Source organism: Hemibagrus wyckioides, linkage group LG09, assembly GCF_019097595.1.
Source record: "Hemibagrus wyckioides isolate EC202008001 linkage group LG09, SWU_Hwy_1.0, whole genome shotgun sequence".
NCBI lineage: Eukaryota > Metazoa > Chordata > Actinopteri > Siluriformes > Bagridae > Hemibagrus > Hemibagrus wyckioides.
The window spans coordinates 20,287,622-20,314,958 of NC_080718.1; the positions used below are offsets into that span (position 1 = coordinate 20,287,622).

At 39.5% G+C, this 27,337-nt stretch overlaps 2 protein-coding genes across 3 annotated transcripts in view; one reads left to right on the forward strand and one right to left on the reverse strand.

The window, feature by feature from the left end:
* The window catches only part of ttll5 (tubulin tyrosine ligase-like family, member 5), a 71,162-nt gene extending 60,245 nt beyond the window's left edge, over positions 1 to 10,917 (forward strand). Inside the window, exons 31-33 of one of the 2 annotated variants that reach the window (XR_009205763.1) lie at positions 2,649 to 2,731; positions 6,851 to 8,082; positions 9,827 to 10,917. Coding sequence is in view for 1 of the 2 variants with exons in the window: in XM_058398874.1 (XP_058254857.1) it covers positions 2,649 to 2,731; positions 6,851 to 6,903 (136 nt within the window). In the remaining variant the exon portion in view is untranslated. The other variant, XM_058398874.1, reaches the window with a different exon arrangement.
* A 56-nt stretch (positions 10,918 to 10,973) lies between these two features.
* On the reverse strand, positions 10,974 to 25,248 carry tgfb3 (transforming growth factor, beta 3). Its single transcript, XM_058398875.1, has 7 exons — positions 24,461 to 25,248; positions 18,264 to 18,427; positions 15,637 to 15,766; positions 14,796 to 14,903; positions 13,871 to 14,039; positions 13,027 to 13,180; positions 10,974 to 11,399 (listed from the first exon to the last, which is right to left on the reverse strand). The coding sequence occupies exons 1-7, from the start codon at positions 24,804 to 24,806 to the stop codon at positions 11,241 to 11,243; spliced, it is 1,230 nt and encodes a 409-aa protein (XP_058254858.1). The 5' UTR covers positions 24,807 to 25,248; the 3' UTR covers positions 10,974 to 11,240.
* Between the last annotated feature and the right edge of the window lie 2,089 nt (positions 25,249 to 27,337).

A 27,337-nucleotide genomic window follows, 5' to 3' on the forward strand; every position in this document is an offset into this window, starting at 1 on the left:
GCCCCTCACACTCTCCACAGTCCTGCATTTTTGTGGTCGGCCTGTGTGACATGAGAGAGTGTGGGAAAAACGGAAGCCCGAAGACCAGAAATGCTCAAATGGAAACACCGAACCAATGAAAAGAAAAAATGTAAAAGAGAGCCGAAAAAGAGGAGAGTGAAAGAGACAGGTGAAGGGAGAGAATTGTTTGGAATGGGGAAAGAAGGATGGAGTACAATATTGGAAAAGATAGAACAAAGTGGATCGAAGTCCAAGAACAAAGTGAGCAGTAAAAGCAGATTGGAATAAAGAAAAAAAAAAGAGTATTAAATTGTTTCCTCTGATTTAGCTTATACTGTGGCAGCAAATCTTTACAAGGTATTCGTCCATTCTGTTCCATAATGGAAGCATGCTTTCATTTCTAATGGATGAAATCGTTAACTATACAGGAGCTGAGTCATGTGCTCTTTAGAGAATTAGAGGGCTTCCTGCCAATTAGACCATTTGCTGAGCCATACACTGTCCATAGCACATCACTCGGACCTTATTTAGAGAATTAGAGCGTGCAGTGCGCCATGCAATTAATTACTGCATGCTAATGATCACATCATATCCTGCATATGCGTAATATATACACACAGATGCTTTAAGGTAGCCGCTGTTAGCATAGAATGCCATAGTTTTGAATCCTGTCTCAATCTGTATGTTTTTTTTTTTTTATATAGATACTGGTTGTTGTTATTTTGCTGTCCTTAAGCTAAAAGGGACTGAAAGAAGTCATTTGTAGGATAAATGAAATGAATGTGTGTATGTTCTGTTTGCAGAGCGTGTTGAGTTTTGGTGCTGTAGCCAGGGAAACAGGGACTGAGAGTGGCATAACTAATAGGGTGACAATTACAACAGCGCTATTACTGCATGGTGTGACTCCACCTCAGCTTAAAAAAAAAACCTGTCCGTTTCTCTTTCTGGCTCAGCCAGCAGATTTTTTTTTTATGAGCCATTTCTTTAACCATGACCTAAAGAATAAAAGTTGAAAAGAAGTTTGAGGGAGAGTGAAAGAGATGTTGGCTGAAAAATAACGTAAAATATTGTCCTGGGTTTTGATATTATTGGCTAGAACATTTAGCACTTAATTTGTTTGATGTGTAAAGATAATGGAGGGATGAGAATGTGCTAGGTTGAGAAGGTCATGAATGAACAGGATTGAACTCTGTTAAAGATTTAATATGGGCCGATTGCTGAACTATTTAACCTGAATTAATTTAAGATGCCATTAGCTTGCAGATTAAGATGTGCAAAGAAGCCTGTTATAAAGGGATTTTGAATGCTGTTGATGATAATAACAATAATAATAACAATAATAATAATAATTGTTTCTTTTTTTTTTTAAATTATTTTTCCTTTTATTTATTCTTATTACCCATAAATCCTGCTTGGATTAGCGGTCATTAAAGCAGTCTGTGGTTTAGACAACAAATACGTTTAGCCCATGCATTGGGGCATATAAATTGGGCAACAAGTGGTTTGTTGAAACACTCTCTCCAACATGCTAGATGCTGATTTACTGGTGCAAAGAGCCTTGAACCCAAATTGCCAATAAAGTACTAAAGTGTTGCTTCCTACTCAGTCAGGTTGGATTTTTAATTGGAGCGTTTCTATCTGCTGTGGTGCCCCAGGGTTGTGTAGCCATATGAAAGACCAACTGTGTGGACCGTACAACGCAGCACTGTGCACCCTCATTACAGGACTAATACTCCTCTGGCAAGCCACTGTTGTGCTCCTGGAGGTTAATACCAGCTAAGCTTTATTTATTGTTCCCAAAAATGCTTAGCGGATTTAATGTATAGAGTTACAGGCATGTTGGCCCCTGTTTTCTCCCCTCCTGGACAGAACTGATGATTTAACGTGCTCTCCAGAGCCAGATGTTCTTCAAGAGAGGTATAATTATTAGAGCCATTCACAGCCAAGGGGGAACATTTCTCACAGGTTCCATGATGTCTGCCATTAGGAGCATGTAATTAGTCAACATCAAATAAGAGAACAAAAAATACTTTGATATTGACATTCCAGTACGCACGCCCTTTTTCCCCAGTTTTGGAAATGTGACATTCAAATTGTTTCCAGAAAAAAACAAGATGACGCCATTTTTTGTTGATTGTTTTGTCACTGTGAAGAGCAGACCTTTTCATTTTAAATTGATCCATTTTATCATTTAGAAAGTGGTTTGGCCGAAGTTAAATGCATGTCCACTGTTATAGCTCAGGATGACATAAACCACAGAAAAAAAAAATGATTTAATAACCAAGGCATGGGAACAGCTACTTGGGTCTGGGAATGCCTGGCTGACCCAAACTGACTTGGTAAACATTTTGCAGTGAGTCCACATCACTCTATGGCATATGTGCATATTGGGCCCCTTTGACATTTTAGACCACCTCACACAGGCGGCTTCACATGCCTGAAGAAACAAGCAGTATTGCAATGCAAAGGGCATGGCCACCTTTTACAAAGGTTACATATTTCTTCATCGCTGTGCACAGAACGCTATTCTTGTCTTCTATGAGCTATCTGTTTGCTCATTGGGTCATTTATTTGTGAGTCATAAGGCTTAGTGTCAAATGTGTCTCATTAGAAATCTTAAATTCATATATTTTTTTTTCTGCTAACAGGCAAGCACCGCTTGAGGCTCCATCCAGAAATGACTTATCCAGTCGACAAAATGTTGTTTATGACACCACCTGTGGAAAAACCGGTGAGCGCTGAGATGCACACATCTGTATTTCAGGCCTGTATATCACATTTTTGCAAGTTATATTACAACAACAACAAAAATTTGTTCTTCCAAAGCAGCATGTACATACTTTTGAACTTTATGTCGGTTTATTAATTATGCATGCAGTGGGAACACATATCTGTGTTGCCATTGGCAGAGAGTCCTAGAGACCGCATGCCCAGGCAGGTGGCTTCTCCTGCCAGCACCAGAGCCAGGCAGCTGGGCATAGTGACCATTCCAGCTTTGATGAACTCTATTTAGCACAGCCTCTTATTTTTATCTAGCACTATGGCAACAAGTTATGTTTAGATCCAGAATGAACAGTATTGGCCTATTTCCACTTGGCCGGCAATGCATATGCCGATAGCATCAATAAAGTTAATACTACTTACTTCATAGGCTGAACTGTTCTGTGGGCCTCATTTCTATGTTTTTTTCTCTTATTTAACACGACACACATACATACACATGCATGCTAAATCCACACATTTATGCATACTGCTTTTGTGAGGACCTTCTTTTGACATTATTACTGATCAGTGGTGATGATTGAATTCTTACTGTAGTCTATTTCACTTGAATGGGTTTCATTCAGAATGATTATATTCACTTTGATTTCTGGTGGCAGTACTATAGTACTACAGTAACTGCTATGGATGTTAGTGGGTGAGGTAATCACAGTGTTAACGTTGAGGGAAACTTGATGCAGTTGTACAGTAGAGCAAATTGGCAACTACCAGTGGGAACAAGGGACAATGGTATGTTTCTTGTTTTCTTTACAAACGTGAAACATAATCCTTATTTTTCTGGGTACACATTAATTCCTACACACAGCTCCTGAGCTAAGTGGTGATGCTTACCCTGCTGCTACAAATCTGCAAACAAAATAGCTAGAAAAACAATGGTATTTTTTGCTGTTCTGTTTATGTACATCAAGCCAAATGAGTCAGAAATCATAAAGAGCAAACATTCAGAAACCGGTAGACAGTGATGCACTGCACTGCACCAGAGACATTTGGTACAGAAGCATTTCTGGCCGGAGTTTAATTTTTTTGTGCGAAGACCTCTGATTTCTGATCATCTGATTCTGAAGTATTCTCTAGCTAACTTTGATAGATATCGTCTAGTGGAACCATTGCAACCAGCAGTATACAAAGAACAAATATGCAAGCAGAATACAGCAATTTAAGTTAAGTGAGGTGAAAATGGCATCTATTCCAGTGAGGTGAAAATGGCATCTGTGGAGGCTATAACGTACTATTCAATTATTTTCCTACTTGTCAAACCCTTGTGGATGCGGCCGCGCTCCTTCTGGAAATAAAAACACTCATAGACATGTTTCATCATGAGATGCAGGTGATGTCAGAAGAACTTTGTATTGATTGGCAATTGATTTGCAACTCTATTCTCTAATAGGACAGGACAGAGCCACCAGTTTTCCTTTGTTTATATTGAGATCTTCAGACGATTTCTAACTTGTGCTTCATCTTTTAGTTTATATAGTATATTTTTGCCTAATTATACTGTATAGTGTTAGTCAGACATGGTCTTATGTTTTTCTTTGTTTAATGACATGCATGTGACTTAGATGATAATGTTTTTATTGAAAGTAGCAGGCTTGTGCGAAATCCACACAAATTGCAATGGCAGCTTTCCTTATTTTACAAGCATTTTTTGCTAGGCGAAAATCCATCTCCTGATGTAAATACACTTATCTGTAATTATTAAGCACAAAACAAGCTGCCACGATGCTCCTAGCTTTTGACATCGCTACAGCTTAACTGAGCTGTACTTATTTACGTACTTCCATTTGCAAATCTAATTTTCACACAGTACTGTGAAGCCTACTGCTCACTGTCCCTAATCTACCTTATTAATAATTTTGATATAATTTTTTCATATATATATATATATATATATATATATATTTTTTTTAGGCAAATAGTATAATGACATGAATTTCCATTTAAGAAAATGTTTTACTAGGGAAGCATGTGCGCATCAACATCCTTTCTCAAAAATGTTTCCTGGTTCAGTCCTATTATACATAGTTTTGTGTCTGTTGGAGCCCATGAGTTTGTCTTCTCCTGCGCCATGTGAGACTGAATGTAAGCACACACACACACTCTTGCGCATGCTTGCGCTCGTCTTCTTCAAGTTGCACAACTCTTTCCACCTTGGAGCCTGAGAAATGGTCTGGAGGAACTGTTGATTTTATTGCAGTAACAGTGATATTAAGTAGTTTAAGCTGCTGCACATCTGTTTGTCTGATCAAGACTGTCCAAAAAAAAAAAAAAAAAAGGGCATCTATACTGTATGTCTCCGTGGGTCACACACTCGCACTCGGATTCCTAGAAAAAAAAAAAAAAAATCTTAAAATGTACGGTGGACAGTCATTTCCTTCGTTTTGTCCTCTTTTTTTTCCTTTTATAAAAGTGGTTCACCAGATGTCTCATAAACTCATTGGGAGCTGCTTCTGAATTTCATGAATGCATTTTTCCATTGTATGTGGAAAGGGATTTGGGAGGTGCATGGCACCTAAATCATAATGTGAGAAAAGCGGGAAGAGATAAAAGCATAGAGTGGGGCAACACAAAGTAAAGTGCAGCCATGCGTTGTGCTGCTGTGATGGTTTGTGTGAGAGAAGAGCCCTCTGTGTGTTTGTGCTAAGATAAGTGAGCTGCTCTGATTGAGTGTGACAGGGAGTTAGAGCTGATCTATACAGGCAGCATTCTCAGTGATCAGCTGTCAGGGTTCATCTGTCACTTTCTCTCTGATGCTCCACTGTTTCATCTCTATCCTATTCACTTTTTATGTCTGCCTTGCACTCTCTTCTCATTAGGCCTACAATTAGCAGTCACTCACGTTTCTCCATGCTCATTTCTGGTTTTCTTGTTGTTTTCTGATAAAACAGATGCCCAGAGTACTCCCTGCCCTGCTGAAGTACATGCAGTGAAATAGTTTGGCAAATTAAAAGAACTATGATGATGATGATTAGGTAATTGTTGCTTGCTTTAAAAATATAGCAAGCAAAATATATTTCACTGGCATTGTCTTTTGTACTTTTATTCTGTTGTATTTAACTTTCTGCAATTGTATAAACCAGGAGATGTTTTTTAATCAGAGAATAGGATTGATTTTGGGCTGAATAACATTTTTTGAGGGGTGTGGAATTTTTTAACAGTACTACGCCTACATTTACCAGAAAGTTTACACGTGCAGCGTCTAGACCTGTAACCTAGGCCTGATTCCAATGAGAACTTTCACCATGTACCCCCTAAAAAATTCAAATCAAACAAAGAGCCGACCAATTAGACTTTTCTTTCAACCTTTTGCTCGGTTTTGGCAGTGGTGTGTAATACAGTTCCAAACCAGAAACCACACAGGGCCTCATTTTCTCTGTGCTTTTGGTATTTGTTTTGTTTTTATTCCCCTTGTTCATTTGGCATCGGCTTCGATTTCTTTGCTATCTATTTAATCGCAGAACTCTGTATGAATGTAAATCATTTCACGTGATGTATATCGAGGAGGAATATATGATTGAAAGAGCTCTTCCCGTTCTTTTCTTTTATCCCCCCACCCCTCTTCTTGCTGAGCTTGGAAAAGCTGCTTCCAGCAGTCATGTCACTGGATTGGAAGTTGGGTCTGATGTTTTCGTTCTCCTGCTCCGTAAGGCCTAACGGTGTAAAAGAGCACCAAAATAAACAGAGTCTGCGGAGAGGGAATGAAAGAGAATACTGTTTGGGAGCACAAACACAGCACTCGGAATTTCTTTTCTCCTGTAAGACTGGCTCTAGGCCAGGCGATAGACCAAAGAGTGAGAAGGACACGGGGGCAGGACAGCTCCAGCTTCTGCTGCTGCTCGGAGCTTACATAACCCCATATACCGAGTAATACATGCGCCGAAGAAAAAAGTTCTACTGTAAATCCAGGCTCTGTTAATTAACAGGAAGGAAGCAGCATCGGCAGTCATGTCCTGTTTCTTTTTTTGTTGTTGTTGTTGTATCCAATTCCATTAACTATGAAAGTGATTCTGAAGATCCACGAAAGTATCTGACAGTTTAATCAGACTATCTATCTGTTGTTATCTTTCCCCAGGTCTGTCTGTGTACAGCAAATTATTCCACTCTCACAGATCCAGACCTAGATGACTGAGCGAGGACTGGTTCAGCGCTTACCTGCTGGTGTTGGATCTCCTCACAGGAACCATTTTTGTCATTCGGACCAAAGTGTCACTATGGTTTACCATGATTGAATAGAAAATTCTGTTAATAGTTTGGCTGAAATTTCCACAATTCTTCCATTCTTCCCCGAATGCAGTGAATCATCTGAGGTGTATAGAGTAAGAAATTTGCTTTTTCAGTTTTTCCACTGGAGCTACTAGGCTAATGTGGATAATAAGCAAGGGAAGCTTATAGCTGCAAGTCTCCATCACATAATTGGCCCAGACCAGTTGTTATATAATCCCAAATAGACTTGCTGCTGTGGTTTCTGACAGTGTGACACACACTGAGCTGTTAGAATATGCTGCGTATCTGAAAACAGAAATAGCAGCCATCTTAAATCTGGTATCACTTTCTTCATCGATGATTAGTTTGGTATCACACCACACAAGCGTCAGATTTAGGTAGGGGGTCGAGATTACAGATGTACAGATGAAATGATTCGGATGACTATATTTAATTCCTGTTAAAAAGAATGCTGTGCATTTTTATCAAACTGTATCTTTTGAAACAAGTGATTTAAACATGGCATTTACACAGAAAGCTCAAACCTTTCCTGATTTGTTAACAGCATGCCTTATAAAAATAAACTAAAGCAAATTACACATGGGTGAAAATTTCATGTAAATGTAATTTTTGCCTGGATTATACCTTTTAAACAAAGTCCAGTGCTTTTCCACTGTGCAGGTAGCATCCCTTTTTCGTTTCTATTCTCTGCTAGCTAATCTTGTTTCACTGTTATCTTACTTCATGTCCCAGCCCCTGGCCCAATAGACAAGAATCATATCTTTCCTTGTGGTGGAAGAACAGCTGACAAATGCTGCTACCCCTGAGACCGTGTCTGACATAAAACCGACCGTATTTATTTTTTTTGGACAGCATGTGGCTGTGAGGATAGCATGCTGTGTAAGAAATCCCTGGCTTTGACACGAGCGCAGATCTGTTCCATGGCCCAAGATTTTCCGGTGGCCTTCAGTTCCTCCCCGTCCTACTGCTGCAGTTGTCCAGCCCCATTTTCACCCTGCAACTGCTGCCATCAAAAGACTGAATAGACAGGCAACAGCAGCTGCTAGCTCCACTCAACCTCTCAGCCTGAGCACTAGAAGAGTAAGCTTCTTTACACATACTTTCAGACTTCAGTCTTCAATACACTTCAACACTTTCAGTTTGAAAAAATATTTGCATAAAGTTTATCAGCTATAATGTTTGCATTAGGAAAGAAAAAAAAAAAAAAACAGAAGTGTGGTGTGATACCTCCACCATGTGTTTTATTCTTCTTATGCCACAGCGATTTGCTAATGGTTACAGTTTTTTATTCATTAATGCACTTTTAGATGCATTTTTATTAGTTTTTCTGCAATATGTGTTACTACTTTACATTCCTAACAGCTATAAACAATCATTCCCTCGCCAATGTCTATTATTTTCTCTCTCTTGAAGTTAACAAAACAGAAATCGCAGCTTGTCATGTTACCAAAAAAGCACCTCTGTTGCTGTGATGGATCCCTTACTGAGCTTTACAAAGCTGTGACACTGGAGACTCCCTCCATGAACGTTAAATAAATCTCCTAACATTTCCTAATATTTTTCTTTTTGTGAAATACATGTTGTTGTTTTTTTTTATGTAGTTTATGTAGCCTGCCCTACGTGCAAATCCCTGCGAATAATCTGAAACGATGATGTATTAGAGCGAGCGCAGATTCAAGAATTCAGCAACGCTGTAGTATAACACTGATTATAAAGAGCCTTTCGACTGATTATAATGCGCATTAATGCCGATTGTAAACTATTACTAAAGGACGATTGCCTGGTAATAGAGATTGCGATCAGCACACATACCTTCACGTATCAATAAGCACTGTGTCAGACCAGACCACAATACTCTCCACAAGTGCCTCATTAAGGTGCCACATACTGCTTGTGTATTGATTTTTATTACCTTGTGTGCTGTATTTTTATGATCGATTCCAAATGTACTGCACGAATCTGTCAGACATAACGGCTCCATCGTGTCAGTGATTGGTGTACCTCATTAACACACCCTAAAAATAAATCGAGGGATTCCTCTTAATGTCTTTCCACTGAAAATGGTTACACTGTATGTCGCCATGTCCAACTCCATAGGGCAGCAGGTCGCACTTCACAATGAGTTAAAAGTTTAATATCCTGAAAAGCTTGACAGTCTGTGTGACTCATTGTCGGGTTTTGTTGATGTTCTACAAAACTTCAACATATTTCTGACACAGGTTAATTAGAACAAATGGTGTTTCCCTTTTTTCGCTACAGGTCATTAGTTATTTTCAGTCATAAAGTCTGGCCAGCAGTGTACTGTATATTATTATTGATGTATGCAAAATAAAGCCTGATGTCCCCCATTGAGGATATTGTTGTACTGTAACATTTGGAACTCAGGGTTTGGTTATTTAAAGAACATTTGTTTTGGGTTTTTTTTATGTTTTACAGTGTTAATGATTTATATTGTGTTTTGTCTTGTGTGCATTATCGCATTATTAATCATTTCACTGTGGAACCAGATATTGAATGTGTTGCATGAAAATGTTCTTTTCAGTCAATGGTATTTATATAGAGAACAAAATGTCGTTGATAGTACATGTTGTGAAACGTCTACAGTGAATTTTACTATAATATAGAAGAAAACTGCTTTTCCTGTGTTACAATTGAAAGAATTGAATGTGTATACTTGAACATGTGCTTGTTTATGGAACTATGCTGCATCATGATTTCATAGTAGTATCTTTTTTTATTCAGCATTAATTATTTAATTAAAAAGGTTTTTCAGCATTTTTGAGCCTCCACTTACATATCCATCTCTGTATACCTGACCTTGTAGATACCTGCAGTAAGGGAGAAAGCAAGCCAGCTTTTCCAATCCAGGGAAAGACTTAAATCCAAAGATGCCTGATGATGAATGACCATGGTCATGACGTTTTGATCAGATACCTGATGCTACAGAGTTATGCTCTTTTGCAGAGACCTGCATCATTACCTGGTAATGTCACCCCGGATGAAATACTAGGCTAATACCGAGACTTCTATAGCTGTATAATAGAAACCAGTATATTCCACAATCCTCACATATTGATATTTTATGATTTAAGTAGCGAAGGAAGACCTGTGCTCCTGTTTCTGTAGACACAGAACAATGTATAGGGGAAAATGGACACATTAGAGGTACTAGCAAATTCTTTAAATCATGCAAAATGTATTGTGAGGGAGTGTGTTTCCATATATGATCCTATAGTTAGGGATTAATAATCATCATCATCATCATCAATATTGTCACCATCATAATACAGCATTAATATTTATTTAAAAGTACTTTGTGCATTACTCTTGCAGAAATGATTCAAATTGAAACTATTTGTCCAAGACTACTTTTAATAAAAAAAAGATTGTTTTTCCAAGGGTAATAGCAATAAAAAAAAAAAAAACATGTACAGTTTGTGATCTGGTTTCATGTAGTGTCATACAATATTTTACACTGTCTGCTTTATGTAGGCATATTGAACAAACCTAAAAGGTCTGGTAGGTAACAGAGGTAAGCACCCAAAACAACATTTTCTCACACATTTCTTTCCAGCATGTATCATTACTAATATTATTCATGACACGTCTTGTATTGGTTAGCCTGTCTTGTAGACAAACAGTGTGGGAAACTGTGAAGACCACAGTACAATGTTCAGCAAGGACGAGTCCTGTGCATCAAGGCTTTACACTATAAACAAAAACCTGACGGTCGCCTGAGTGTCGGCCAGGCAACGCTCTTGTTAACTCTTAAGTCTGTTTTGGTATATCCAGTAGGGATTATCAGTTTTCCTTTGTGTCCTGATCACAGCTGCTAAGACGTTCTGGATAAAGCAGCTTCTGTATTAGTCACTAAGTGAGTGCTGTCAGTTATATAATTCAGCCGGTTCAGAAATGCCCAAGACATTTGTACGTTGGCACAGACAGTTCAAAATGTAAAAGCAACAGGTATAGGTGGGGGAAAAAAGGGTGGGGGGGGTAGGGAATCAACCCGAAAGGTCTATGTGGAGGTCCGAGGGTTGGCAGAGTAGCATTTGATGGCAAAGCCACCATGGAACAAAACTCATAATAGGAAGTGTAGTGCTTCAAAGTGTCATGCTCCAGGGCCTGAAAGTGGAGTAGAATGAAGCATGGAGGTATTTTTAAGTCCAGTTCTGGCCCCTCTAACCCTCCCTCTCCTTGCCAAGGTGGTAAGGCCTCTGCCACTGGTGCTGAAGCTCTCAACTGCACTTGCAGGATTTGACAATCATGTTGGAAAGTTGCTCCACTTTTGGTGTTCGTCCAACGTAGTAGAGGATGGTTAGAGGTTCGAGGTCCTGTGGCACACAGCACGGTGAAGCTGAGGCTTCTGGGTTCAGAGTGTTGTACAGGCTCAGCAACTACAAGGGAAGGCCAAGTTTAATCGTTAACCCTTACGTTCACACTTATTCAGGTGAAAATAACCAAATTGGGCAACATTAACTTCATTATTTAGATGGAAATAATGAAAAAAATAAATCAGATACTACAGGTATCTGATTTAGGTGACATATTTGGAAATCTGTAACTGATCTGAACCTGGTTTCCCAAAAGTATTGTAAAGTTAAGAACGACTTAACTTGTAGACAGCGTTTAAATTGATGCTCCCTCGACCATTTTATGTGATCTTTGTACTACTAAGCTTTTGAGAAACTCTGTTCTGATTATAATTGCTGTCATGTTTTCTCTGAATTATATGACTATAGCTTTTTATAGGCTGATCGTGAGTACCCCATGGTTTATTTTGTCAGCTACATATATACACCACATTTTGGTATTTGGCATTTTATGGGATTTTTGTCGTGCGGATCTGGCAACCCTGCTAGTCACGAAATATGATCATGAGAGGTCAGTGGAGACACAGTGTAGACACATGAACATGCCCAGTGTAAACAGCGATCCATCTCAGCTGTCCACTTGTGATCGGATCACCCGAGATGTTGAAGCCAAGTCTGAATTTACACTCCCACCTGTGCACACAATCATGCCATTAAAGGGATTTGTGTGCTACCTGCCATAAATTTTGTTTTGATAATTATAACACAGTGCTGATGAAATCTGGAGTCTGATTGGTGTTGATTAATTTTCTATAATAGCAGCTCTGGCAGAAGTAAGGCAGGTTTATATTAATACACTGTTTCTACAGTAACAGCTCATTCACCCAGACACTTCTCATAAATGGTTCAATAAAGAATGATTGTTGATTTGGTGATGCTTTCAGTAAGGAGACTTTGATATTTATAGAAGTAGTCTCCAGTGTCAGCACTTTTAACAGTTCTAGGTTCTTCTTTAAGTTTTCCGCCATAGGAAAACACCTCTGGGTGTAGAACCTTGTGTTTTGTGGCTGCATTTTTTTTTTTTGTAAGGAATGGAAGACCATTTATAGCTGCTACAATGTAATTCATAACAGGCGCTAACTTGTTTCGCAGACATTCCACATCATTGAATATAACTATAAACAAATAAAAAGTATGATGTGTCATTCTTTAATAAATCCATGTTGTAATAGCTGGCAAACTGCTGTGGTATGAAAAGAATAATACATGATAGGGTGTGCTGTTATTGGAAATATTCAATAATGAGGGTGGTGTAAAACCAGCTGGCAAATTCCCTACATAACAGAGATTAAAAGAAATAAGATAGTGATTATTTTAAAACAAATCTGCATTACTGCAAATTTAAAACAGGAGGCCAAAATCAAATCAAGGCCAGTGTTACTGAATGAGTTTATAAGAATATCTACAACTGCTAATCCTGTTCTTGATCCAGTCTCGCCCATTTTTAACTTTTATTACATTGAGTCATGGCAATTTCTAAGAATTTGCATTTATTAGACCACATTGGCTAAATAATGCCCTTTGAAGACCTTCCTGAATATTCATCGCAACATTTTTGAGGAAGATTATACTGCTAAGATTATGCTATTAAGTGCAATTAATGAAAATAATGAATTTACTATAATAAATAATGAATAATGGCCTTTCTCACCGAGCTGTGTGTGGTGTCAGCGCTGCGTAAGTAAGGACATGGCCCTGAGCAGAAGTTAGCGTGGTACCCTTTAGGCTCATGGATCCATCTCCAGCCCAAGTCCTGTCGGAAATCGATGTAAAGACGGCGAACACAGCAGTTCTCCTCATAATTACTGCGATGGGGAAAGAGAGACAGACGCAAAGACAGACAGGAGATGATCAGCTGCTTCAGTGCCTTGCGATTCATTTCTTTGTGCACTATATGCCTTTTTATTCTGCTGCTCTGCTTTCTTGGCACAGCTGCTGCATTCATTCAATGACATTTCCATAGCCTCAATGAAGTAATACAGCCAATTCTTACTTGACGTTTTTAAGCCTTCTATTTTCATTCTGTATTGCCTTATAAACAGCTCAAGCTGTGCCTTTCGGAGGCTCAGAAATTCCACTGTGAGGTGTGTCATTTTTTTCCTCCTCTGGACCGGGCCCAGGTGTCTAATGCTGTCGGTAAGGTAAATCCAGGCATCGTGGCTCTGTGGAGCCGGTGTGCTACACACACGAGCCTTCTCTAATATGAATACAGGGACAGATCCCAACTTGATCCTTCTATCACGCTTAAAGTTGTCAGATACTAATTAAAAGGTTTAGTCAGACAGTCTCTTGAGGGTAACATGGTGTGCTGATTCTAATTGGAATGTGAAGCAGATAGGAATGGTAAACTCACTGCAGCGATGATATAGCAATGTCTATTTTTTCAGTGGCTGTGTGTTGTGAAAGACTGATTTCTAGGTGTGTCTACAAATCTAATGAATAAAGTTGGTGCGCATTCAACACTACAATAATTAGAAACAATAGCACCCCCTTACGAGAAGCAGTAGTTGGTATCCAGCGCCCGTTTGCGACGTCTGGATGTAGGCGGAACGTCCAGGCGATGGGGAGGCAGCATCATCAGGATAAGGTGTGGCAGGGGTTGCTCCTTCTGCCTACCGAGTCGGCCAAGATCCAAGCGGTTCTCGTAGTGATCTACGTCCATACCTACAGGCGAAACAGAGCACACTGCATGTTGAAGGACAAATGAAAGCTGAACCTCTGCATCTTCCAGCTCTTACTGGCTGTCATTCCACAGCATCTTATCCCTCTATTCTTATTCTCCCCTGCACTCGCCTGTCTGCTCATCCAATCTGTCGCTGATAGAAAAAGCAGCTCGGGTCCCAGGAGGGACGTTGCCAGTGGATACGGACGCCCCTCTTTAATTCAGGGCCAAAAGTCTGAGCGCCCGTGGCAGCAACGCATTCCTTGCAGTGGAGACTGCTGATGGAGTTAGGGAGCATTTCCAATCCCCCCAGACCCTGGGGCCCCCATTTCTAAGTGAGATTCCAGACCTGAGTGCGTTCCCATGATCAAGCTTGCGATCTCTGTCTTGCTCTAAGTATTATCTCCAACTACAACTCAGACCCATATGTTTTGGATGAAAGTTCAGAAGAGAATGATATTATTCCAGATAAAAAGGGTAAAAAAATTAAAAAAAAATACACAGATGAGGTGACAATAAAATGACTGAAGACCTACAAAGATAAAGAAAATTCAAGCTATAATGTTACATTTTCTATAGCTGTAACAAAGATTACAAGCTATACTACTAGCAAGCAAACCATCTTCTCTGGAATTTTACTGATTTGCATAAAATATGTCCTGTTTAAAGCGTCAAAAGCATTTCTAACATTTTAATAATCCATAGTTAGAATATTTTTCCTTTTACTATTAAATGGGACAGATAGTTTTTATCCTTACCTTTGAATTTGACCTCCAGGACTTCGTTCTTGTTCTCGATGATGTCACCGTTAGGATTAAAGGTGTGACAGGGGCAGTGTACACTGACCTCCAGGCCAAGATTGGTTTCTGCACAGCACAGAGAGAGGAACACATTTAGAGCAACAGCGTTTATTAGAGTTTTTCTCTCCTTTGATTTATTATCTTTATATCATCTGCGCTGAGGACTATAGTCAAACAGTGATAAATCCCAAAGTATAAGAACCTGCTGCATGCAATTTATGCTAGTTGCTGACCAAACCGTTTGTAATCCTGTGCCTTGTCAAATGTGTTTTCATATTAATACAGATTGTTATTTTTTACTTCCTGAGACTATAATTCATACTTTTTCTTTTTGGCAGTTCATTCCAACCCTCCATTCTCAGCTAATATTGGGACAATTTGCTACTTGCTAGCCAACACATTTATTTTTTGAATGATTCCCTTTATTATGAGTTTCCATATCATTTTTTTAAAAAAGCAAACTTAATCTCTTGGCCCATCATTGCATTATTACTCCTTGGCAACCTCTATGAATTATTCACTGATTACAGTGAAATTAATAGGAAATTATATACGAGGGTAAAGTTAATAATTGTGTCGGTGTTTGAGGGGTTAATTTTGGTGGTATTTAGAAAATCTAAAGATCCTATTAGTACTGTTACAGATCAATCTCATGAACTCAAAGATGTAGGAAGTGTAGCAACAACTTCATGCACAGACCCTTTCTCATCTTAAGACACCCATTTAATAGATATTTCTGATAAATGTCTTACTTTTTAATAACCAGATGTAAATGTTGAAACTTTCCTTTTTAACTCACCTCTGTGTGTGAGCCACTCCCTAACAGTCTCCGTAACGTCGAAAGAGACCCACTCAGCCGTTCCTTTGGTCAAGACGTTCTTTCCCCCAATATACCGCTGCTTTGCGATATGCTCATCCTGCTTAATGATCTGAAGGAGCACAAAACAGCAACACCCTGAGTTTGCATGGGGAGTACTTTTTGGCGATATCATGTGATGTGAAGGTCAAAGAGGACATGGCTAATCCTTATTTTAAGTCATATTGTTTCGGAGACAGTGTTTATAGTGTTTTATTAGTAAAATAAAACATCTGATTGACAGCATGAGTAGCTGGGTCATATGGTAAAATACACTAAGCAAGTACACTCATATTCACACGAGCTCCAGACATCGGCCTGGCCAGCACTGTCTGAGCCAGACACTTAAGGATGCCCGAGGCCAAAGCATTCTCCCCTCTCACTTATGGAAAATGTGACTCCCAGTGTGAGAGATATCCCCATATTGCATGTTAATACTTTCGTATAGCCTTTTTTTTTTTTTTTTTTTAACCAGTTAGAAATGAAGGCTTCTCTAACATTTACACAACAATGGTTTGCGCTCATAATAATGTTATCCCAAACACAAAAACGACCACATCATCCTGCTCAGGAAATCTTGGATTAGCCTCAAACCGTCTGTTCCAAAACCTACACCACGACGTCTGACTCATCAATCTCCTTGATAAAATCACTCCCCCGTATACCATCAGGCATACAACAGGAAGTTTCTGGACCCCTTTAGGACCTAATCTAACCTCCTGTGAGACTCAAGCTTAGGCTGAAGGTCGCTTGAGACCACTCATGCAGCCCACGCTAAAGCTCGAGATTGACCAAACGAACATTGTGGAAGCACACGTACACTCCTCCACCCCCCTCCCTCTCCTTCCAGTGGCTGACACTGCCTCTATCTCCCACACAGCTCCTGGAAACCATCTGTAGGCCTGTCAGGCTGGGCCTAAAGTGTAGCCCTGCAGGGCCGGAGACACACGTCTCACTGGCAGGAAACGCTGGAACCTGATCACGGCTCCTAGCCTCTCATGGGAGATTAATGAGGAAACCAAGCGAAAATCCCCCCCTCACCTCATTTATATATAGTGGTAATATATACATGTGCACACATAGGAGAGGTGTGTGTATATGTAATATGCCACTATGCACAATGTATCTCCTAAAGCTCCCATCCTCGCTGATGTATTACATTACAGTGCTCTGGCTATGACAGTGGCAGAAAGCGAGCTTTAGTCAGACTTTCTCAGAATACTTCCTTTGTTCAGCTGAATTGTGCAAATACACTCCTGTATAATCCATTCAATGCCTGGAATAAAGATCAGCACTTTGAAAAAAACCTGAAGAAGCAAGAGTTGGAGGACTTGAGACAAATTCAGTATCCTTTTTTGGTCCCATGTTCAGAGCCATGATCAATTATAATAATGACTAAAGGTAAGCAGCTGCTAGCCTGGGAGTTATTGTGTGAACTAGCTTAAGAAACTTTTACCTTTCTTTTGTACGATAAAGTTAGAATTTGGGCTTTGTTAGAAATTAGGAGGTGGTTTATCTCCTCTACTGCATATTACAACCAGACTACAGAGGCTTTGTAACTGTAAGAAAAATCCCCCATACACAGTAAATGCATGGAATAAAACATAATGCATGAAGCATGTGCTAAAGTGTTTTCTTCCTCTTAACCACAGCAATTTGCCAACTGCCTTTTATTTACTAAAGAACAATATTATATTTTTGTCCGTTTATAGCTACGTTTAGTGTTGTTCAACGACTGTTATTATAACAGCTGTGCTCTCGCCAGACTCTTTTTTTTCCCCTTTTCTCTCAAAGTGATTAAGGCAAAAAAAAATATGGACTTTTTCATATTACTGAGAAACCACAAAGACTTTCCTGTGTTGGAAAATTTAAAGCTACAGTTACAGCTTTACCTCTGACTGTTACAAAGCACTGACATGAGAGACTCCTTCCAAAAATGTTAAATAAACCTTAGCTCCAAGATTTCAATCCATTTATTTGAAGCGTCCGCCATATAAGTCTAGAAACAATAAAAAATATTGTAAAAATGTACATTAATATTAATCTGGGGTTTACTTTGTAGATGGAATCGCTAGTTTAATAGAAAACACCTCCTGACCAGTCAGAATACCTTGAACAACAAAAGCACTGTGGAATAAATACACACACATACGCTACTACCTAAAAATATGAAAAAGAAGTTGGTGCCAATAAATGTTTGGTATGAATTTTGTGTTTGTCTTCGAAATGTCTGTCAGTTTAATGGCCTGGTCAAATATTATAGCTTTGCTCAAGATTTGTTCTCCACATTTGTTCTCCAAATTTAAGAATTATGAATTCTTAGAATCTGGGAATTATGAGAAATCATTCATAAATCAGAATCATGTTCCTCTTCTGAGCCATACTTGGCTACTGATGTTGCTTAAAGATTATCCTCTTCCACTACACTGTCTTTTTTAATGTTTGGAATGAAGCTATTTGTTATTAGGTGCTTTACTACTGCGATGTATTATGCATCTTTAATCGATTAAAAATGCAAGTAATATACATTACCAAACTCTGTTCATTTCATTTAATCAAAGTGCTTTTACCTGATAGAGCTCAATACGCTGCTCGTTCCTGCTGGCGCTGGAGTTGGGAACTCTCAGGGCACGAAACTCCGCTCGGAACAGGTTGGAGGAATTTTTCTCCATAGATGAGACGTTGAAGCGGAATATTTTCGATGTTATACCTTTGGGACAGTACAACAGGTCATCTGCAAGGCAAGAAAGTAGAAGTAAATCACTTCGAGTGTATTTTATGGAACATTACAGTGGAAAATTTATGGATTCTCAGATCTCAGTCTCTCTCAGATGCCCAGATGTAGATTTAAGGTGAAGTCTCTGGAGCTGAGTGAATTGTCTCACCCCATCATGTATGTTTCATGCACCCTTTGTAATACAGAGTTTGCTAATATCTGGTTTTAATGTAGAATGGATAGCTAACTCCAGTTTCTTTCCTGTTTTCACACAGAAGACAAGTCTGCAGTCAGCAACTTCTTTTATTTAGTGTTGCTGTAGCAGATCATGTAACGGCATTTCCCAAGCAATTGTTCATGATTGACAAGACTTAATGCTGAGGTAAGCTGAGTAAAATCTAAAAAAAAAAATCAGCCATGGAGTTGCAGCAAGCTTTTGATTTAACCTGGATTTAACAGGAATTACCACTGCAAGCTAACAAACAGCAGTTTGTAAAAGATTTATTTGCCCTAGAACATTTTACATTTATATAGAGCAATATAGTAAGGACAACTCTATTAACTAATGTGTGACTATGAACCTGCAATGTTACAGTTAGCATTAGCTTGCTAAAAATAGTGAAGCAGACATCTGAATAAACTGTTGAAATGTTTTCTTTTCTTGTGACAGCTTTAAAATGTTTTATATGCTGTATTCGTAACAATGAACCTGTTAATTTTACACTTACAGCATTTGGCATACGCCCTTATCCAGAATGACTTACATTTTATCTCACTTTTATACAACAGAGCAGTTCCTCAAGCTATCAGCAAGGCAGCCTGGTAGTCCTGGGATTCGAACTCACAACCTTCCAATTAATAGGCCGACATCCTGAGCTACCGCTTATCTTGAAGATGAAGTTTGTCTACAACCCACAAACACTGGTTCCATTCAGTCTCCATCCTGACTAAAGGTTTCAAAATACACACTTATGTAAAAGACCTGGCTCAGCTGAAAAATCTTACACTTCTAAACCCCAAAATGCAAAAGTTCCGAATACATAAAGTGAGGTGGAGTAAGTTAACAGTTAACACTACCATAAGGCTGTATTATAATTGTGAACGTTTAGGGAAAAAGTTGGGCGAAATGTCTAATTAATCATTTGAAAGGCTTACATAAGAAAATGATCCATACAGGGTTACTGGGACATAGTGTGAGGTATCCGAAGCGAAATCATTTTTGCTAATATTTGGTTTAAAAGCTTTATATGATGGGTTGGGTGTCATGAGCAGTGTGTCCACCCAATTTTGAAATGAACCCAACGCCACCACTCAGATGTGAATGAAAATGATTACTTGCTTTGGGAGATTGCAGAGCCAAAGCCATGTCCCATCTGTTTGTGCTTTAGAGAGGAAGAGTTAGCAACAAGTTGAAGTCATGAAATGAAAACCAAATGTCCTTCATGCGGATGGTGAACTAGGCTGAACAGGCCTGGGATACCAGCATGGGTTCCTCCTGAGCGCTCTACTACAGAACAGGTGTCTCTGAACTGTCCACTCTCAAGGGCATAGGTGGAGAGAGCTTTGGTTAACAGCTTTGTGTGAAAACAGTGATTTCTTTCTGTTCTAAAAGTAGACCTAAATATACAAGCAGACCACACAACCAGCGTTCATGATCCTCAGATTAGCCTCAGTTTCAACTACTTTAAATGCCCTCTAAGAGCTGAGCATGTTGCTGACAGACCACACTCCATTAGCAATGCATCAAATCCCTAGCTGGTTGGATGCCACGATAAATGTGGTAAGCTATATTTATGTAATAAACAGATTATGCCAAATGGACTGCTGTGCAGTGTAGATGTAAGAATAATAATAACGGTAATCTCTTTAATATATATATATACCACAGAAAAGTAGTTTGGGGGAAAACATTTCTTTCAATTGTTTTCTGCAACTCATTTCGCTTATATCGTAATTGTCCTGGTGCTAGCAGTGCTAAACAAAACAAGCACATGGCTACTATTTTATAAGCTGAATGGAAATACTCGCTTACAGCCAAGTCAACAACTATTTATGCACCTTTGTGTGCACCATGTCTTCAGAGTTGTGTGCCAGAATGAAAGCTTTGCTTATATTAACAACAAAAAGGGAAAAAAAAAATAGTTCAGTTGTTCTTCATAAACTTTTGACTGCATTTGATCTTTAATACCTGTTTACAGATTTGGCAGCCGGACTAATAGCTTTTTTTTTTTCCATGTTTCACATCCAAGCAGCATTTTCAAGTTCAGTCAATTATGCATTCTAACTTTCCACAAAGAAAAAGAGACTCGTTCTGTGTTCCACCATGTTTTGCTTTTTTTTTTTTTTTTGCTCCGCTGTCCTTTCTGTGGTCCTTTAGCTGAAGGTGGAAAGCCCCACTTTGAGAGAAGATTTGAAATTCTAATCAAGACTTTAGTTTCCTTTTGGATGACCTCATTTTTCCCATTGCAATGGTTTAAGGTGGATTTCACATTATGGCCTATTTTTGCCAAGGTTTTAGTCTGTAGATCATTTGTTCCATGGCTGTGAGTGTGGGGGATTGTTGGCATAATTGTGTGAACAAAATTCTAATTTACAACTTCTGATATCAGATTTGCAATGAAGGCCAGTACCACGGTGCTTACGATATTTGAAATCAGGCCTGAATTTTTTATTTTTTATTTTTAGTGTGACTAAAAATATTTCAAAACGGTTTAAACATATGTCCAATAAGCAAATACCTCACAACATTATTCAGAATACCTGTCATATTATTTAGTCTAGTATTAATGTCACTTTTATTTGCGCTTTTCTTATTGTCATATTTTTTGTCTACTTTTACATATTTGACAAATGATACATATTTCTATAGATGAGCCAGCTTGATGAATCAGCCTGTTCTTTATCAAATTTATCACACTTACTGTGATAAGGCTCATTTTCTTCTAACATGTGAAATCAAAACATCAAAATCGTATACTCCAAAGCAACGACAGGATTCACTCCAGTCTGCCATCACTCCATAAGTATCTAAGAGCAGCCCTGTTCTAGACACCACCATCCCTACATTCCCCCATCCTCTTTTCCTGTGTCTGGGATGTACCTCCATGCTAGGTCTTTTTCCCGACAGGTGACATCACACAGAGACTTCTGAAAAAGCAATCTCAGGGCTGCTGGACATGTCAGACCGTGGCGGTAAACACAAGAAATAGAACAGAGGAACATGGAGGGACACGTGCCGGCCAACGGCTGAGAAAGAATTTGGGACGCGAACTAGCAGAGAGCAAAAGGATGAGAGAGTATAAGGATGTTGATGTAGGCCTGTGCAGTGTCATCTAAACTTAACCTGAGTAAAAAACAAAACAGATCATCACAGAGAAATTGATACTGGTCTGGCAATACGATGTATCTACATTGTTTTAGGAGACTTTGAGGTCTGGGCTAGAGTCCCATGCCTAAACTCAAACACTGAGAAAAGAGATGATAAATAGACTAATGCAAAATACATACTTGGTATAGTTTATTTATATTTCCCCCCGAAAAATGTTTGCCCTACATATTATTCCACTTACCCTTTAAAATCAGGTCACGGTCAATATTTCAGCAGCATTTCTTTTACATTCTCTTGGCTGTTTAGTGATGCTAAGTAACCGTTTGAATGGCACTGAATGACTCCCTGGACTATTTAAAGTCTTAGAGTAAGCAGCACCACTACAACACAGTGCTCTTGTGTGCACTCTGAATGAGGTGGCCTTTGAATAAATCAGGACATACACACACACACACACACACATTTGTAGGTTGACTACGCTTAGATGAGATAATGCGCTAAGGCTTGCTGCAGAAGTAATACTTTTTCCACTTGATCAGGGATGAAGAGGAGGGAAAATGTGTGTGTGTGTGTGTGTGTGTGTGGAGTTAGGGGAAGGACTCTGGCCTCCAGTATTGGCCTGAAATTTTGGTCTCTGTTTTGCTTGGAAATTACATCACCTTCTTACTATTCCATATATCAGAAGCAGTGCTGTCTGCAGCTCCAGTCCACATCCTCCCCTCCCCGCCCGCTCCATCGCTGATTACCTAATGCCACATACTATTACCCATCCTCTGGACTATTACCCATCCTATTAACTTAATAATTAATACGGTTCTCACAAGGTTAAGGCCCCCCCCCCCCGAACACCATATGGAATGCTGTTAAAGACTGACTAGATCGTATGAGTAGCAGGTCAGGTCTGGTATTACAAAAAATAATATTACCCCACTAGCCATAATTTTTAGTGAACCTAAACTAGACCATATTAGTGAACCTATGCTAGATCAAGAGGACAAGTTCTTAAAAAATCAGAGAAGACTCTAAAGTAAAATGCATGTGAAATTCATTAGTTAATTCAAAGTGTATTGTGATATGCGTTAGTGTAGCTCCATCATGACATGCTCTAATGGGGAAAATACAATGGAAAAAAAAAACTAAAGGTGTTATACAACAATGGCAACAATTTCTAATTCTTTGTTATTCATTGTATTGATTTCATGTCTTGGAAATCACAAGGTCTTTGAGGAGTATCCAGATAAACAATGGACTGGCTTTTCTAAAGTGGCAAAGTAACCGTAAACCATTTGTTTGGTACAGCAGCTAAAGTAGCTGAGGGAGTGTATATATCCTGAGTGTCAGAAGCACTTTAGCTGACCTGAAATCCGCATTTGGCACAGGATTTTTTGTGAGCCAGAGGACGATCTGTTCAGTGTCTCCCTAGCATAAAACACCTGTTGATTTGGAAAAAAAATTGCGTGATGCAATGAGCCTCTTCCATCACCAAAGAGGCAAGAGTCCAGCTGTTTAACTTTCCAGAGAAAAAGTCTTGTGTTCTCTTGAAACCTCATTGCGTTGGATATCTGAGGATTAAGCCATAGATTGGATATCTAGTGGTACTTAAACATGTTTTAGTAATCAAAAGAGGTTGCAGATGACAGGAGAACGCCTAGGCTCTTCTCAGAGCATTACTTTTATCTTTTGTGTAAAACTTGAAAAGGCCTCTATAAAGCAGGAAACCCGTAAAACGACAATTATTTAGGCCTACATGAAAGACAGTTATGGCGTCGGTGGAGTCCGGGATGGGGGGAAACTTTGACAGCTTGTTCCATGGACAGACAGTTAGTGAGCTCGGTTAAAATGGTTCCAGTGGAATGAACGGCTGCCCGGGACAGTGCGCGCGCTTCGTGAGCTCCGCGGAACGGCCAGGCGCGCTCCCGTGGCTGAGGTTAGACTTGAGAGCGCGCACAGCTCAGTCAGATAATAATTGTCCTCTGTGTTCACTAAAGGAAGCAGGGTCACCGCGGAACCGGACAGCTGTCCCTGTTACACCACTCGGTGCCAAATACAAGTGCCAGACCCTTAATCCAAATGATTTGATATATTTTCTCCATTTGTCAGTATAAAGTAACATTTTCCTCTCAATACAGTTTGAACTCCTTCATTGGAGATGCTATATTTCATAAGATGAGACTAATAACATAAAGTGAACCTGTAGAAAATGATGGAAGGGCGTAAATAATTCAGATTGATCAGTTATATACACATTTAATGCTCCACATACATCAGAATTAAAGTTCCACCGAACAACTGGGATTTCCAGTTCTTCTGGAGGTTATTCACTTTGCACCAACATTTCCTAGGGCACTTTGAAGGCTACCTACAGTAATACACTCAGATTCTTTCATGTACCTTTTGTTTTTCAGCGTGCACTATAACATCCCCTTATTATACAGTTGAACACACCAACTTCCTTGCAGGTTTTGGTTTCTGTGTGTGCTATCACACTGGACTGCATCCCTGTATGTGAGATTTTCTGTGGCTTTACGGTAAACGGTGATGCAGGATGTAACGATGAAATGATGAGAATGCGCACCAAATCTATTGCACAGAAAATTTATCTAACGCTTGAAAACGTATAAGAATCTGAACAACCCGAGCTGTATTAAAAGTTATTACGCAAAGATTACAAAAAAAAAGACGAATACTTGTTGATCATTTGCTCTGTATTTTGGGGTACTCACTGTTATCGGGCGGCCCCTGAATCATGTTGAACTTGTGTATCTCCTTGGCATAGTACTCTGTCTCGGTGTTGTCCTGCCCACAGCTCTGCTGTCGCTCTCGGCCCAGTTCCTCGATCAGCTCCTTGGTGCTGTTGTAAAGCGCCAGCACCGGGTATGGCACCTGAGAGGGTCCGAGAGCCTGAGGCGGACTCGTGAGGCGCAGCTTGCTCAGGATCTGACCCCGGATCGCCTCCACGCGCTTTTTCTTTATGTGGTCAATGTCCACGGTGGTGCAAGTGGACAGCGAGAAGATCGTGGTCACGCTATTTAGGAGGAGGAAAAACAAAAGTGCTTTGCCCAGATGCATGATTCTCACTTGTCAAAAATGACCGTGGAGAGATTCCAGTTTTAGTTCAATTTAAGATAAGCTATAGCTGGTGATTTAATTAAATACACTTAAAAGAGGAAAACAACTAAAGCAACAGTTATTAAGGTAAATTCCAGACGATCGTGCGAGTCGGTTGATGTTCAGATTCCCCATGAGATCCCATCTTGTGAACTTAAAGTGAGTAGCCAGGAACTGCGCTCCCAACACGCATCCCAATAAAATTCCATAACACACCTACACTTTCTGCACTGCTACACTAAAGAGCTTAGTTCTGAGAGTCTCGTCAGCATATTCCCTTCAGGCTGCTGTTTGTTATGGACTGTGTTCTCTTCCTCTCTCTCTCTCTCTCTCTCTCTCTCTCGGCTCTACTCCTCCTTCCTCCTCCTCCTCTTGTCTCCGGCGTTTCGGACCCAGCGGACCTTCAGCGGCTCTTACCGCCTTTATACAGGCAGGCGTGTGACGTGTAGGAGAGGAGGAACAAATACAAGCGCGTCCTGGTGCGTGGCTCATTTCCCACTGCTCACTGATAAACAACTCTTATCACTTCAGCAATTAAGTAAAAGAATGGTGGTCAGAATTGCACTGAAACATCATAATGTCCACGTAAAGAAGAGTTCTCTCTCTCTCTCTCTCTCACACACACACACGCAGAAAAACTTAATTTTAACATGCATGAGCTCCCTCTAGTGGATTTTCTCAGAACAGGCACACATTGGACAGCTTATTAAGTTAAGTAGCATTTATTTGTCACATATAAATTACTGCACAATGAAATTTTTTCTTTGCTTATCCCATCTTTGGGGTTTGTGGTCAGCCATGATGCAGCACCCCTGGAGCAGGGGGAGGTTGGGGGCCTTGCTCAAGGGCCCAGAACTGGTAGCTTAGCGGTGCTGGGGCTTGAACCCTAATCTTCCGGTCAGTGACCCAGAGCCTTAACCACTTGAGCTTCCACTGCCCATTATTTCTCATAAATAAAACAAACCTATATATGAGGCTAAACATTCAAGTTGCCTAATCGTGTCGTATTATTAAAAGGGTATGTATTGAAATCTATATATGTATGTTTGGTGCTTTGTTTTTAATTTATTTTGTTTATCTGTCACAAATCCTAGAATGAGTGATGCCTTACAACAGGGAGGCGTCCTGTCTAGGGTTTGCAGTATTTCTGGATCCAGTGAAGCTGAAGATTTACCCTGAACTAAAATATGATGTGAGGTGCTGTTGTAGGAACATAATAAACACTGTGGTTTAATGTTTTCCAAGTCCTTAAGTTTTATTCCTCTTGTACCACACAATCGTCTATTTTTATAAGCAGTTGTTCTCTGGACAGCCTCTCTTATTTCTCTGTCTTAAAGTTAGTAAGACAAAAAATCTTGAAATCCAGTCCTGAAAACTTTCCTGTAGTGGAGAAGGGTTTTACCTTTACAGGATTGAACCAAGGATCCTGGTGCTATGAGGTGGCAACACTACCTCTGTGCCAATCTGCATAAATAACCAAAAAAATGTGAATGAACTGCTTGTATAGCTGTTGTTTTGAGCTTTGCCTTTGAAACATGTATATGAATGAATTTGGCTTCACGTCTGAACAATACCATTCAGTTGTTCATTCATGTGATGTTGATAATGAGCAACCTTTTATGTAAAGGTCCTTACATTCTCTAGCTGGAATGAACTAACCGGTGTTAGGTTTCTGCGGAAGGCTGCAAATCAACATTTCTATATATGGTGAGGTCCAAGACGTTTAAATCAACATTACTGGCAATATTCTAGTAAACAATAAAAGACCCCAGATTGCTGGCATGCAACCAAGTATCCATTGACTAACAAAAATAAACTCTATCAGATGCCAAAAACTTAAATTAGCTCTCAGTGAATAGTTTTACCACAAGGACACGGCCTCTACATGCCTTTACATGTAGTGCCTAAAGTATTCAGACAATCTTATCAAACATTGTTGGCTGCCTCACGCTTTCCATTCATTGATTTTTGGTTGCTGACAACATGGATGTAAAAAGCAGTCTTACTCAATAAAACATGATGTGATCATGGACTCTTTCTTGTTAATATCATCACTGTTTACATAATCTTTCATCTTTATTAACAATATTAAGGACTGTAAGGCATCAAAGTAGCACAAAAACATCACAGATTTTCAATCTTAAATTGTAGCAATCACTCAAAACATGTCTGGGCTCTAACAAACCAATGGAAGGAAAAGTGCTGAAATGATCACACACTTAAACTTATGAATTGTTCAGCTGTGTGCTTTCTGATGCTGCAGGAACAATCAAGCAAATTGTTATGTACATAAAATGGTGGATGTGATAATGATCATGCCTGGTGTACTAGTCAGAAGTAACAGAACAGATGTTGAGTTACTGAATCCAGCATCCATGCGCAGATGTGCGATAGCCTATTCCATGGCTGCCACAACCCTGAGGAGAGTTCTGTTCCCTTTTCTCAAATACCAGTTTCAGCTCATTAGGGCCTAAATAATAAGCTGATAAAAT